The following is a 16,571-nucleotide window of genomic DNA, read 5'->3' as shown; positions in this document are numbered from 1 at the left end:
CTTGTAATAAATATATTCATTTATATAAGTACGTCATTTTGTGCTCCCTCCCTTATATTATACATAATTAACTGAATTTGGAATATTGATAAAGAATATAATGATACAATAAATTATTCCCTTGAAAAAAGTATAGGATATCTTGACCTTTTTAATTTGATTGAATATCATCTAAAATAATAATTAGTTGGATGATTAATTTGAATAATATTTTATGAGAAATATCTTCTAAGAAGCGAAAAAATGGAAATATGATAGCGATTTAAAATATTCAGCCCAGCCCGGGATTTTTTTTAAAAAAATTTTTAGAGCTGGCCCTGGTATTTTAATTATGTCATGCCCGTTTACCGGGCCGGGCCTTCAGGTCTCTGATTTTATGTATCGTATATTTTTATAATTTATTCCTAAATATAATATTAATGTTGTTAAAGTAATTAGTCATTCATATTTGGAGAAAAATCCAAGGTTCAGGAGGAATATTTGACTTGGTTAAATAAACATTCTAGAAAATCTGAAAGAAAATTTTTTTTAAAAATGTTTGAAAATATAAAAAACAGTATAAATACATGTGAAATGCTATTCGTTTATTGGGTTTTCAATATTAAGGGGAGCATCTTATAAGTAGTGAATTTTATAAAATATGTGATATAATACAAGTAGATGATAATTATATCAAATGATATCATAAATTTCAGAAGTAAAAGCGGCATGCAAATTATATGGAAAGCAGTATATTCCATAAGAAACAATCAGATTTAGGTCTAAAATTATGGAAGTGGCTTTGATCACTTTGCTTATTAAGAGAGTGGCATTTTACTAATTATTCCTAGTTCTACCTCTTCAGATTAGTAGATTTGGGTTAATAATCTTACTAAAACAAAAATCGATTGAAGATTTCGACAATATAATTGATTAAAAAATGTTAGAGAAAATATGAATCAGAACAAAACTCTGCCATAGAGAGCGAAATATTAGATATTGAATGGCAATGAATTTAAAAAATATAAATTAATCTTATAGATTTATTTTATTATTATAAACAAAATAAAGTTAATATTGTCTTAAAAAAACATTTATTTGAATTTAACCATATTTGACAGGTCAAATATAGGTTAATTGACCGAATAGTATTAGACAGGTCAAATAAACAACTCTAGAAAAACTATTGCAATTTGCAAGACTAAAAGTCGAAAGGCTGCTTGATGGTGTGAACAATTTAAGCGTTTGCGTTGTCTAAATTTAAATGCAGTATGTTTTTTAACGTATTAAATTGAAGCGTGATTTTTAAATTTTTTTATAATTTTATTAAGTTTGGAAAATAAACAATTATTAGCCTTATATTTATTTAGAAGGCGCAACAATAAATATATCGAGAGAGGGAAAACCTCTAAAATATTTATACAAAGAAATTTATTCTATGAGTATATTACATTAAAGGGAGATCTAACTTAAGGAGATTAACTTTCTCCTCAGTGGCGCAGCCTCCCAAACCTCCCATTTTTTATAACACTCAATTGCTTATCCTAGGCTATGTTAAAATTATTTTAAATATTTGCATATAACAAAATTTTAGAGAGTATTTTATTATATTTTATTTATTATTTATAAATAATTTAGCTTAAATAGCAATCCTATATTTAATCATGTATTTATTTTTATATTTAAAATAAATTTCAAAATGTACATATTTTACAGATTAAGAATTCAAGGAGAGTACTAGGCCAATTCAATATGACATTGGCGATAAGAGTATGAGGTGGCACAAGTATATGGGGTAAATGACAAGTGGGAAGCCATGAAGAAAGCCTGGATGAGGACAACTGAAGAAGTATATCGATGGACAGAAGGGTTGCCTAAACAAAGGAGACATGGTGGTGGAATCCTGAGGTAACAAAAGCCTGACGAAAAACGGAGGTATTTCAAAGAATGGTATAATAGTAAAGAAAATAGTGATAACGATATTTACAAGGTGGCGAAAAGAAATGCCAAGAAATTAATAGCGAAAGCGCAAGAAAAAGGAGTTTGCTAAAGAAATGGAATGCGGAAAGGAATAAGAATGGTCCGGATGGCAAAAAAGAGGTAGGATATGGTAGGTGTTTAATGTTTGATAAATATGGAAGGAAAAATGGTAATTTATAGTAGGGATATTAAGAACACCTGGATGATCTACGTTGAAGTACTTTAAAACGAAGAGAATGATTGGGATAATGATGTTAATTTGCAAAGGTAGAAGGTCCAGGGTGTAAATTTGGCAAGGACGAAATTAAGAAAGTCTTGAAAAAGATGAAAAAAGGCAAGTTAACGGGTTTAACGAGAGTGGTATTAGAAATGTTTTAAGGTTCTGATGACTTGGGAATTGAATGGTTAATGAATTTAGCCAATCTAATTGTCACAGATGGAACAATTCCCAAAGATTGGCGAAGAAGTATAATTATTCCAGTATACAGGGGGAAAAGTGATCCTTTAGATTGAGGATCTTATAGAGCTATTAAACTCTTGGAACATGCAATAAAAGTATTTGAGAGGGTGTTAGAGAGCTGATAAGGTAACGAACAAAAAAAAACTTAATGAAATGCAGTTTGGTTTTACAAGAAAGGGATGACAAATGCCATCTTTGTGGTGAGACAAATACAAGAGAAGTATCTTGCAAAGGAAAAGAAACTGTATTATGCTTTGTTGATTTGGAGAAGGCATTGATAGAGTGCCGCGCGAGGTTACTAGATGGACTTTTAGAAAATCTGGTGTGGAAGAATGGTTGGTTATGGCAGTGATGGCAATGTATGTGGGAGCACAAACTGCGGTATGGGCGGATGATGGAGATAGTGAAAGCTTTGAAGTGAATGTTGACTTCATCAAGGAACCGTGCTAAGTCCATTATAATTTATCTTAGTAATAAATATGGTGGCTAGAGAAATAAGTGAAGGACTTCCCTGGGAGCTATTATATGCTGATGATCTTGTGTTAATGGCAGCAGTGAGGAAGAATGGAGGGATAAAATTAATAGATGGCGGAAGTTAAGGACTTGAAAATGAATGCAGTAAAGACAAAGTAATTAGTAGGGAAAATCTAAAGATAAAGGTATCCGGCAAGAGGCCTTGTGGTGTATGTGGGAAAGGAGTTGCTATAAATTCAATCTAATTCACCAGATGCCAGAAATGTGTGCATAATAGATGTAGCGGGAAAAAAGTTTGATGTTAGCAAGAATGACCTTTTGTAGAACATGCATAAAAGGGGTACATAATAATGATAAAATAGAAAATAGTGGTCTGGATATTGGCAATGGGTTAACGCTGGGAAAAGTGGATAAGTTTTGTTATTTTGGGTGTTATGCAAAACGCAGATGGTGGTGTAGATTCTGCCGTTGTTGCAAGGATCAGACAAGCATGGAAGTTGTTCAGAAAGATGTCTTCTATTCTAACAAATAAAAAAATCTCTCTGAAATTAAAGGGGAAAGTTTACATAAGCTGTGTGAGGAGTTGTTTAGTTTATGGCGGCGAATGGGCTATGAAAGCTACACGCAAAGCCAAATAAGAAAGAACATAGATGAGGATGATTAGGGATGTGTGGGGTATCTCTGAGAGAGAAAAGCTAGCAAAGAAGTACGAGCAAGATTGAGTATAGAAATGATTGGAATGGTAATGCGAAGAAATAGACTAAGATGGCTTGAGCTCGTGGAATGTATGACAAAAGATGATTGGGTAAAGAGATGCACCTTGATGGAAGTAGGAGGTCGAGACCTAGAAGAAGGTCCAAGATTATGTGGACAAATGTGATAACGGCGGATATGAGAAACATGAATCTTAAAAAAATTAATGCTCCGTCAAAATGGAAAAGAGAGGGAAAACTGGTACCTGAGTATCCCTGAAAATCGCCATAAAAAAGGAGAAAAAGAAGAATTATTGTTGGCTCCATTAATTTTATGTATTCATATCATCTATAAGAAAGTTTGGAGACAGGAGCTCCTGTGGATTATTAATTTTTTTCAATTTCTTCTTTATGCATGATACATCCAATTCCAAGCCATAAAAATATAATTTATCATTATACATATATATTTACTACAAATTGTTTTAGTAACTTTATCATCCCATGACCTAAAAATTATAATAACAGACCCAATTCCAGGCCTATTTTAGGTGGGGACAAAAAAAAAATTTGCACCTGTCTTTCCACCTCCAAAAATATTCTCTTGTTTGCTGGAAAATATTTTTTATATATAAATTTTTTAAAAATAAGAACGCGAGCTACTTTTAATAGTTACTTTAACAGCATTGTTGTAATAAACGATTTTAAAAGTGATAATACCTTTGTAACTTGAATTATTACTTTCAATATTTTTAATTATTGAATCAATATTATCCCTTAAATATGAATATATTTATCTTTCAAGAGATAATCTATAAGCTATAGTCTTCGATTCAATAAAATACAAGAGGTCTTTGTTGCACCATAAACTACGATGTGCAATAAAGTTTCTTGGTCATTTATATTTAGCAATTGCAGAAATTTAATGAAACTATTATTTAAAAATATAAACTTTGCAAAACTTTCATAAAAATAAGCGTTGAACAGTTTTTTTCATTTTCTATTTAAAAAAGCTTATATTTTCTGTATTGTTTAATAAATATTTATACTATATTTTGCTAATACTAAGATAAATTAAATCGTTTATATATATTAAAATTAATTAAAATAAATTGTCAACATTAAAATTTAATTTTTTAATTATAAATTATATACGAATGTATTATTAATATAAATCAGAGGCCTGCAGACCCAGCCTGGCCTTTAGCTCCTGTATTTTAATTTTTTAAATATTCCCGGGCCGGGCCGTATATTTTAAAACCGAATATTTTAAATCGCCACTATTACTATAAAAATTAAAAATGAATGTAATATATTTCAAAAAAATATGAGCCGGTGTAGGATTGTGAAATCAATACCCATTGTAGTTTCAATACCGTATTGATATTATCATTGTAGATTCAATACCGTAGTGATATTTTGGTATTGTAGAATCAATACCGTATTGATTTTTAAGAGATGTTTTATCACTTCAAATATATCGGCGGCCATTAAAATTGTTAAATATCTATTCATTATATATTTTTTCATCGTTTCAAATATATTGGGGGCCATTAAAATTTTAAAATATTTATTATTATATATTTATTCATCGCTTCAAATATATTGGGGGCCATTAAAATTTTAAAATAAATATTATTATATATTTATTCATCGCTTCAAATATATTAGCGGCCATTAAAATTATAAAATATTTTTTATTATATATATTGTTCATCGCTTCAAATATATTGGCGGCCATTAAAATTATAAAATATTTTTTATTATATATATTTTTCATCGCTTCAAAAATATTGGCGGCTATTTTCGATTTGTAAAAATTTATTTAAAATAGATTTAAATGATTATATAAATGATTTTCTATTCTTTTATATAATTTTTTAAGGGAGTTTATTTATTTTACAATTCTTAATATCCAGAGTTGTTATGTAATTATATTTTTTAGCGCGCTACTTTTAAAAAATATAATAAAGGTAAATATAAACATGAAAATTTAAATATAATTTCATAATTAATTATAATTTTTATGATTTATTATTTAATTTTGAAATTAAAATATAATTTCAATTTGTAATTTATATTTTCATTTGTATAATAAACCTAAATCACGTGTTAATAATTAAAAATGTCATCGCCTATGGATATCCAAATCGTTGAAAGTGATTCAGACAATAATATTAATGAAATGGAAGATACCAGGAAAGAAAATGTTCTTAATAGCTATAATACAAATTTCCCATTCCCTAGATTTGAAAATTTTTTAAAATAAATTTAGAACTAAAATTGGTTTCAAATTTATTTGTTTAAAATGTAATTTGATTTTATAATTTATACAGTTCAGCCAATGTCATTAGTTGATAATCCATCATTTACCATGATGATTAAAACTCTATCCCTTGGTACAACAATTTTATGCCGCCAGACACTAATGAATAAAATAGCAGATAACTTTAAAATGATGAAAGATGCTCTAATAGTAGAGTTATCAGAGATATCATATATATGTACCACGGGAGATAGTTGAACACATAACAAAAGGTAAAAACTTATTTATATTTATAAATTGATCTGATTAAATATTTTTGAGCTTATTTGGGAATCACAGGCCATTGGCTAGACCCTAGAACTTTAAAAAGAAGATCTATGGCATTAGCCCTCAAAATGATAATAGGATGCCAGACATACGATGTACTTGCAAATAAAATTATTGATAATCTATCTTATATTAAAAATATGTATATAAGATTAAATACGCCCTTACCCTCAAATGCTAGTGTCGAGAGATTATTTAATAAGGCAAAACTTATACTTTCTGATCGTCGCTCTAGACTTGGGGATGATAATTTTGAAATGATTTTATTATTAAAATGCAACAAATTACCATAAATATTTATTTTTATTACACAAATTTTTTTATAATCAAACTATATTTTAATATTTATAAATGTTGATTTTTATATATTTACTATACAATAACATTATAAGCAAAAAATAAAAAATTTGTTTGTAATTTTTTTTATAAAAAGTAGCTTAAGCTACTTTTAAAAAATAGTAGCTAATAGCGAGCTACTCTTTTAGACAAATATTGATAGCGGTAGCGCGCTACTTTTAAAAGTAGCGTTTACTCTGTTAATATCCTATATAAATTTTATTTGTTTAATATATACAAGTTTTCTTCATACATCATATTATTGAAATCTCAAGCCTAAAAATTTTAATAGACAAAAGTAGTAAGCTAATCACAAACAAATAAGGGTTTCTATTACGTCAAAGGATCTCAATCACTCACTCTGATTAATCATTTCCTCTTGGCTTCTTAAAATCGTCATTTTATTTACTAGATGTATATATAATTATTGCAGAAAATTTTAAATAAATAAAATGTATACAAATTTTCTTCATTCGTATTATTGGAATCTCAAGTCTTAAAATTTTAATAGATAAAAGTAAGCAAATCACAAAAATAAGGTTTTCTATTATGTCAAAGCATCTCAATCACTATCTATCACTCTGATTAATCATTTCCTCTTGGCTTCTTAAAATCGTCATTTTATTTATTAGATGTATATATAATTATATTTTTAGCTGATTAAAATTTAACACTTATGATTATGGAATACAAAATTTTTTATACAGATAAAAAATAAAGTTTAAAATTAAATCTTAATGTTTAAATTATTCTTTTAAACTGAAACCACTATTTTTGTTTGTATATATATATTTTATTGCAATATTAAAACTGGCTGATTTCTTAATACTATTTAAATAAAAAGGATATACATAATTTTATTTCAAAAAAACAAGAAAAATATTATAAAAAGAAAATATATCCCAAAAAAGGAAACATAATTATCACAAAAAATTGAGTGTATATTACACTCTAATACGATTAAAATGATCTAAAGATGCATTTATCAATATATATTTAAATTAAAATTTTTATACAGTCCATTTTTGATAATGCAGAATATGTAATATATTTCATTTCATTACCATTTTTACAATAAATAATAATTGGCGTCTGCAAAAACGTAGCAGATGCTACGATATCTAATTCATCCGCCCACGTTCCAAGTTAATGTTTTTTTGTATCAACCAAATGTTTTATTATGTCCTTCCCCATAAAATCAGTAAAAATATCATTATTTTCCAACAACATCATATAAGAGATTATAGATCCCCTTATAATTGCATGGTGATCCTCGCTGCCTGTGATCTCTTTGCTCAAGCAGCGATAATAACAATTTCCGTCACACCAAGAACGGCCTCAAATTTAGGTGGATAACTTAAATTCTTAATTCGATGGCTTTTTATTCTTGATGACGAATGAGGAATGCCTAGCCTCTGAACATGATATTTCTTCCATGCATTATTTGTAGCAAGGTAAGGAAGGTAACGGGGAAATATCCGGTTCTTTATATAATATTATTTCAATATCGGTATTTTCTTTTTCCTCTTCCCCAATATTAGATTTTTGGAAGTAGGGCTTGAGGTTACACCCGTTATACTATCTCTTTAATAGAGTATTATCTTTATTACTCATACTATAAAGATCGTACTCATATACCTTATCAATTATGTATGGACCAAGCTAGGGATCGGGCCTTTATCCACCCTTTCTATACGCACGTCGTGAGTTCCAGATCAGGACCTGTTACCCGACTTCATAAGGAATTTTATCCTTTTCTTTTTTGATAATCCTTTTTTGTCTATCTTGGGCAACAAGTATATTTTCTTTTGCCCTTTTCCATAAGACTGATAGGCTCATTATTCTTTCTAATAATTCACTCTCTTCAAAGTCATTCTCAATATTATTATTGATTTCCTTAACAATATCTGGCTCAATTTTCGAATTTAAGTCTGATGGCAGCTTTGCGTTCCGACCATACATCATATAAAATGGGGTGAATCCTGTAGATTTGTGGACACTGGTTCGCATTGCAAACAGTACCCCCAGAAGAACCCTAGGCCATAGTGTTTGATCATCACTCAAAACCTTTAACATTAAGTTTTGAATAGTATTCCTTTCTGTCAACCCATTAGCTTGAGGATGATATGCACTGCAAATGCGTTGCTCCGTCCCTGTCATTTTATGTAGTCTCGTGGCCACATTCACAAACTCTCGGCCTTGATCATTGATTTGTATCTATATTGTATAAAATCAAAAGTTTATAAATTATCATAAATCATTTTTTAACCGATATATATTTATATAATTTATAAATAAATTTACAAGTCTCTTCAGCTGTCTTTGATTTCATAGGCTCTGCCTCAACCCATTTTGTGAAATAATCAGAGGCAACTGCAATACATGTGTAGCCTTCTTCTGAAGTGGGCAGGCTGCAAAGATCAATTCCTATTTGAGCCCATGGAAGAGGTGGTACATCTATTGAATTCAAAGTAGAAGAAATTTTAGAAAATCTTGTATTGGCCTTCTGACATCTATCACATGATTTTATAAAATCAAAAGTGTCTTGAAATAATTTTGGCCACCAATATCTATAAACACAAAATTAACAAATTAACACCATAATAAATACCTTTCAGAGAGTTTAAGTTGAGTTTTATTAATGCATAGGTGGGCACCAATAGCTTAAGATTCTAGGGATATATCTGATCCTTGGTGAATAATAGATATTACCCTTTGTTTCTCTGCTTCATCCATTATTACTAAAGCTAATAAATAAATAGAAATTATTATTTTGTGATCACATTTATCTTTATTTTTCTATAAAGAATATCTTCTTTAAAAATAAAATTGTTTGCCGTACATCAAAAATTACTTTTTTTACCTGGATCATTTTTAAGGAGTAAAGGATATTTTCCTGTTACTATATATTCTTTTATTGTTTGATATTTATCTGTTATTGCTTGATATAAATTTATAATTATAAATCTAAATGTACCAATTTGATTCATTAAAAATTTTGTGATATTTTAAAGCAGTAGAATATTTTCCTGTTATAAGTATTAGCAATAAAGGATATTTTAGATATTTATCTGTTCCTGCTTGATATAAAATTATAATTATAAATTTAAATGTACCAATTTGATCATTAAAAAATTGTGATATTTTAAAGCAGTAAAGGAAGGATATTTTCTGTCACTAAGTATTGGCAGCAAATGATATTTTTCTGTTACTTATATTCTCTTATGGTTTGATATTTAATTGTTATTGCTTGATATAAATATAATTATAAATTAAATGTACCAATTTGATTCATTAAAAATTAGGTGATATTTTAAAGCAAGTATTGGCAGCAATTGATATAAATATAATTATAAATTTAAATGTACCAATTTGATTCATTAAAAATTTTGTGATATTTTAAAGCAATAAAGAAGAATATTTTCCTGTTATAAGTATTAGCAATAAAGAATATATTTTTTTTGAATTATTTTTTTTATTGTACTAATGTCATTTATTTTTAAATTAAAAATATATATAGAAATAAAATTAATATTAAAATTAACATATTAAAATTAACATATTAAAATTAACATATTAAAATTAACATATTAAAATTAACATATCAAATATAAAATAAAACAATATTATATAAAAACGGAGGTGTTTTTGACATTTATCTGTACTTGCTTGATATAAAATTATAATTATAAATTTAAGTGTACCATCATTAAAAAATTTGTGATATTTTAAAGCAGTAAAGGAAGGATATTTTCCGTCACTAAGTATTAGCAGCAAATGATATTTTTCTGTTACTTATATTCTCCTATTTTGATATTTAATTGTTATTGCTTGATAAATTATAAATTTAAATGTACCAATTTCATTCATAAATTTTAGGTTTTATTCTTAAGAGTTGAGGTTCGGTCATAAATTATCAATACGGTATTGATTTTGAATTGAATTTAGATGGTATTGTTTTTAAAATACTACACCGGCTCGAAAAATTTATTTCAAAAAAAATCGGGCTGGGCTTGAAGATATAAAACCCGGGCGGGGCAGAAAAAAAATTTTAAAAAAAAATTCATGGGACGTGCAAATGGTGCCTCTGCAGGTCTCTGATAAATTATCAATATTAAATATTGATAATAAAATACTAAGTAAAATTAATATTGCTAATTAAGCAATGGAATATTAAAAAATTTCACAGGAATAGGAACTAAGGTAATGCATGGAGTTATTTTCCTGCAAAGCACTTTAAAAATTAATTTCATTCTATTATATGATTGGATTTTAATAAAAAAAATAATGTGATTTAATCAAATAATATTTTGTTTGTAAAAAAATGTGCCAACTCTACATAGGGCACACCGGATGTGAAAATAGAATTAATAGACAAAAGATTGGTAAGTTTAATAAAAATGTAAGGATTGGAAAATAACTTGATGCGGTTCAAGCCTAAAGACGTTCTTCCTATTATGAACCCTGGTTTTGGAAGAAACGGGAGAAGGTATAGTCGCATATTCGTTCGCATCTGAAAATAACATATTATGTGATTTAATATTATAGGTTGCAATAATAAAAAAATTTGTTTCCCTTTTATATACATTTCTCATCTTGCGTTTTTTACTATAAATTAATATATTCGAAATGTTCCATACTATTTAATTTAGCGCATTCTTCTTTGTTGGTGATATAGGCTTTCATAACATGATCGATCTCGATTTTCGATTTCCAAATGCCCATTTTTTCAAGTAACGCCCTATACCAAATCCGATATTCGATATTACGATTTAAAACTGGATGGATATACTGGTAATTTCCGTCGATATGGTAAAGAGGAGCTGATTTTAAAATTGGTTTCCAATACGGTATCTGATATTCGCATTGGCCGAACGTTGTTTCGTAAAGATGAATAGCTAGAAAGCAAAAACCCGAACCGCAAATAAAACTGATTAAAATGGATGAGATCGGATAGTTGGAAGTTAGGGAAATTAGTAATATAATCATAATGGATAGCAAGGCTATGCTGAGCGAGAATAAAAAAAGAGGGGAAGATGGAAGTTTCAATGAATGTTTAATCAGGCAATTACAACTAGATCTTGTAGAAACCATATTTGAATATCTGGATTGAGTTTCAGTAGATTTGTCAATGCCGTGTATTTGATTAGCATCTTGTGTTGCGAACCCTATATCGGTTCTTAACCGATCGGTTTCATTTGTAATTAATTGTTTATTATTAGCGGATGCAAATAGTTTTTCGTGAGTAAGATTTTCCATTTGACCGTGCAAAGGATCATTCCCAATTTCAATCGGTTCCTCGGGCGGTTTTTCAATCAGTTTGCCATTATTATCAGTGGTAACTTTTTCCCTATGTTTGTTGTAAGATATTATAGACTCCGACGGCTGTTTTTCGGATATAAATATGGGCTTTTTGGACAAATCTTTTATCTCAAAAGAGTTCAGCATGAATTTCTCTTCACTGCCAACCGTATCGGGCTTATCAAATGATAAGTCTTGTTGATACTTAACGATATCCTTACTCGATTCACATAATATAGGGTTAGCTTCTGTTTTAAAAATACGTTCCGATATTGGAAGAATGGAGCTGGCCAGCTGTTTGGAAAGATGATCTAGGGTTGCGCCGAAAGTACTTTCAGGGTGATTGTGTTGAAAATTTGTGGCAGTTTCTTCGAGTTTCTTGCTCAATTTTTGCTTGAGTCCTAAATCATAAAATAAATTAAGATTTAACCTCTAATTTTTAAAAAGTAGAAAATGTTTTTTGTACTCAAATTTATTGTTATTTTAAAAATTATATCTTACAAATTACCAGTTAAAAACGACACTAGGAAAGAATATCTTAATTTATATCTTTAATCAGTAATACAGTAGTATTAATTCAGGGAGGCCCCGATAATAATATCTTCTAAGGTCTTTATAATTGCTGGTTTCATAAAGTTTTTTTGGTGTTTTTCGGGCAATCCTTTCAAATTTTATCATTAAAGCAAAGGATTCACCTACATTCTCAAAGGAAATTATGTTAAGCCCTCATTTTTTACTTTTTAATATTCTTTTATAATTTTTGATTAGGGTTGCACCGATATTAATATCGATATGGTGCCAATTTGACATTATGATTGAAGAAATAGGCCCATCTTTTCATAAAACCGATACAATACCGATTTTTAATAGTTTTTTTAACATCCCGTAAATTTATGAATTTTTTTCTACTATATTTTAACATTGTTGTAAGTAATATCGATATTGTAATCGTACACTCATAATCATAACTAAGAGTTTTACATAATAATTTATTAAAAAATTAAAACATTTATACAATTTAATTATAAAAATATATATCAATTTTGAGATCAATCTTATAATTATGAAATAGGTGTTAATTTATTTAAAATTATTTTTTTATTGACGAGACATCTAAAAAGTATCACAAAAATCATTTAAAGAGAGTTACAAGATAAATAAAATATAACTAAATCCAAGGAAACTCCACTATCAAAAAATAATGGACAATTAATAACAGATCTATTTATTAAAAAACAACCCTGGAAAATAATTAATTTAAAAAAATATATTTTCGAAGTGAATTTGATAATCTTGGGTCGTTTTTTTTATGTTAAATAGTGAATTCATTCATTTTTGGTGATGAATATTTTTTTTGATTATTTAGCGCAATCATTCTTTTAATATATTATTATTTGTAAAAAAAGGATTAATTAAAAAAATATAATAATTTAGCTGTCATGGTTTATTTTTTAATGAATTTAAATTTTATTTAATATTTAGCCGAGTATAAATTATATTAATTCTCATTTATTTTACTTCCACTTGCTACATTTGAATTTATAAATTAATTTTCTTTTTAGTTGTTCTGGTAAGATTTACAAAATAATTTATTCAATTCTGGTAAGGTTATATATTATATTATATATAATATTAAGCCAAATTATTGAAATAATTGGCGATAATTATAAAATAATTTGATTGATTAACTTTACAATAATCAAAATCTTTTATAGTTAAATTTTAATATATTAGGGATTACGGTCAAAATAAAGAATCAAGTTTAGAAACATTTTCAAGAAGTACGAGATGGTAAATCAGTTAAAGCGGTATGTAGGTTTTGCAAGATGTCCTATATTACACACGTTGATAGAATGGTCAAGCATTTATTAAGCAGCTGTACTATGTGCCCTGCCATAATTGAGGAAAAATTTTATTCAATGTATAACCGGTTTCATGGATATGAATCCCAAGAAAAAAATGAGCTGGATCAATTGTTTGCAAAAGGATGTATATGCGAGCAATTTACTATTCCACATCACAAAATCTCTACATCCAAGAATTCTTTAAAAAATTAAGTCCGAAGGCAGCTGGCTGGTTATCTTCTAGAGAAAGCGTCATGAGATATGGGCGAGTGCAGAATAATAGATAAATCTCCTCACTTATCGATTGTATCAGATGGCTGGAGCAATATCAGAAACGAGAGTATTAATAATTTTATTGATGACGCCTGTTCCAGTATTCTACAAATTTTTAAATACTAAGGAAAATCGTCATTCGGCAGATTATATTGCCCAGGAATTTAAAAATGTAATTCATAAATTGAAAAGTTTAATCTTTAGTTACTGATAATGCCGCTAATATAAAAGCAGCGTGGAGAATTTTAAAATCTGAATCTATTTATAATCATATATAATGTTATGTTTGTGCAGCGCATACATTGCAATTATTCTTTCACGATTTTGAACGATTGCTTTAGTTAAAAAACAATAAATATTGGCGTCAATATGAGCCGTTAGTCTCCGGTTTACCTATGCTTTTAAGCAAAAAAGGGTTTTTCTAAAAAAGTTTTATTGATTTTTATTTAGACACCTTTGCTAAATACATACGATGTCAAAACCTTGGCGACGCTATCGACTCCAAATTTTGATGTAAAAATAGATGGCGCTTTATGGAATTACGGATTATGGTTAAAATTTTGCTGTAACTTATCAATAACCGGATATTTTCACTTTTTATACTAAAAAATTTTGAATTTCTATTAAATATACTAATTAAACTGAGGAGCAGAGAAAGCAAATGCCCATTAAATGCAACAAATTTCCAATAATAAATATCTTTCATATAATTTTTTTAATTTTTAAGGTGTCCAGAATTTCATCGAATTTTTCATCATTTGATGAAGATAATGGTGTAATTATAGTCGTTAAAACTTTTTTTTACTCTAGATATTTTCTTCGAATATTTCTTTTCACATAAGCGTTTTCTCTTAATGAAAGATTCCCGGGATATATTCATATTATCAATAGCCTCTTGATTAATTATAAGAGTGGGAGAATCAATATCTACATTGTCATGTGAAGTATAAGGAATGTTTGCTAATTTTTGTCGGCATGAAGAGCATATATTTAAATTGAATGGTAAATTTTTTTTGGTCATACAGGGTAGAATCTTTCTTAGATTCACGCGATAATAAGCATGTCTCTGTAGATTAAATGGGTTACAACATTTTAATATTTGGTACGTCCATCTGTGATATAAAATAAAATTTTAATTGATCTGCATTTAGAATATATGTTTTTGCACTCTCCAAATCCCGAATATTGGTAGACAGACGATAAAATAATAAGCTGCAGACGGGTTGAATTATTTAAAATTAATCTGAACGGACAAGTTAAAAATATTACCCAGAAATAGAGATTGTTTTTTAAACAAAAATAAAATCGATAATATGCCTAATAAAATATTCGTTTTTACTGCAGCTGTTATTCATTATAGAGCTAATAAGTCATTCGCGATTATAGCATAGTAGAGGTCTAAAAAATGTAAAACTTTTTAGGGTGGTGGGAGGGGGAGGGGGCAGAACTGGAAAATTTTATCACATTTCTTATAAACGTATCAATATTTTTATTTTCCTTAAGAATAATATTTTTTAATCATTAGCGCCATCTACTTTTTTCTTCAATTTTTGGTAAAAATGTATGTTTCGGAAAAGTCAATAGCGTCGCCAAGGTTTTGACATCGTATATATATTTATAAAAGGTGTCTAAATAAAAAGCAAAAAAAAATTCGAAAACAAACTCCCTATTTTGCTAAAAAATACAGGTGAAGCAATATAAGTAAACCGAAAGTTAAAGACTAAAATTGGCGCCAATTTTTATTATTTTTTTGATAGCCCTTAGATTTCTTTTACCTACAATATGATATATTATATATTTTTTTACTATGAATAGTTTTTGAGATATAAGCATTTTAAAAATTTTATAGATTCCAAGGTGGCTCTTTTTTGCACTTTTGAACCCCTATATCTCGGGAACCAGGTGTGCTTAGCGAGCTAAAATAACCGGCTTTCTCATTTATATACCCATCTAAATAATTCCAGAAATTTTTAACCGTTTTAAAAGAGGTCGGCCGAAAATGTGCCTTTTTTGATCGATTTGACATGGATTGGTCCTTATATGTTTCTTCTGGAAATAAATTATTCATAAAAAATTCTTATAGTATTATTTTGTTTTTCAATTGGATTAATAAAAAAAGAATTTAAAAAATTTCAAGTGAGTAAATATTTGAGTTCTGTTACAAAAACAATATACCCCCCTGATAAATACTATAAGAATAACCAAAATTATGTTAAATCTTAAATACCTTTTTCCATCATTTCTGCTATCATCGCACATCCCTCTATTTGGAAATTTTTAGATGCTCTACGTTTAGAACAATCGTTACCAGAAGCAAAAATTGAATATTTCTCGTATGCAACCCCCGAGATCAAGAAAGGTATATCGGAATACAACTGAAAATATTAAATTAATCGTATCTGACTATGTAAATCGCCCGATTAATGATTATTTAATGGGGATGGCATATAATTTTAATTTACAAACATATTAATGTTACGGTTTGACTAAACTACAAATGCCAAGTTAAACTACAAATGCCAAGGTAAACTGCACATGCCAAGGTAAACTGCAGATGCCAAGGTAAACTGCAAATGCTTAGGTAAAAATTTTTGTTATATTCTCTCTTAATTGGAGCGAGGTTCATTTTCTTATTCTAT

At 28.2% G+C, this 16,571-nt stretch overlaps 1 protein-coding gene across 4 annotated transcripts in view; it reads right to left on the bottom strand.

Moving 5' to 3' along the window:
• Positions 1 to 16,571, bottom strand: part of LOC135925874 (uncharacterized) — a 131,273-nt gene that overhangs the window by 96,355 nt on the left and 18,347 nt on the right. For 3 of the 4 annotated variants that reach the window (XM_065461429.1, XM_065461426.1, XM_065461427.1), the window contains 2 exons: positions 11,155 to 12,216; positions 10,936 to 11,027 (listed from right to left, as the gene is read on the bottom strand). In XM_065461429.1, the coding sequence (XP_065317501.1) occupies positions 10,936 to 11,027; positions 11,155 to 12,216 (1,154 nt within the window). Of the gene's footprint in view, positions 1 to 10,935; positions 11,028 to 11,154; positions 12,217 to 16,159; positions 16,308 to 16,571 lie in introns of all 4 variants that reach the window. The other variant, XM_065461428.1, reaches the window with a different exon arrangement.

Source organism: Gordionus sp. m RMFG-2023, chromosome 3 (genome assembly GCF_954871325.1).
Source record: "Gordionus sp. m RMFG-2023 chromosome 3, tfGorSpeb1-WG-v2, whole genome shotgun sequence".
Taxonomy (NCBI): domain Eukaryota; kingdom Metazoa; phylum Nematomorpha; class Gordioida; order Chordodea; family Parachordodidae; genus Gordionus; species Gordionus sp. m RMFG-2023.
Note: the sequence above shows the minus strand (reverse complement) of the source record. Positions and strands in the feature narration are given on the sequence as shown.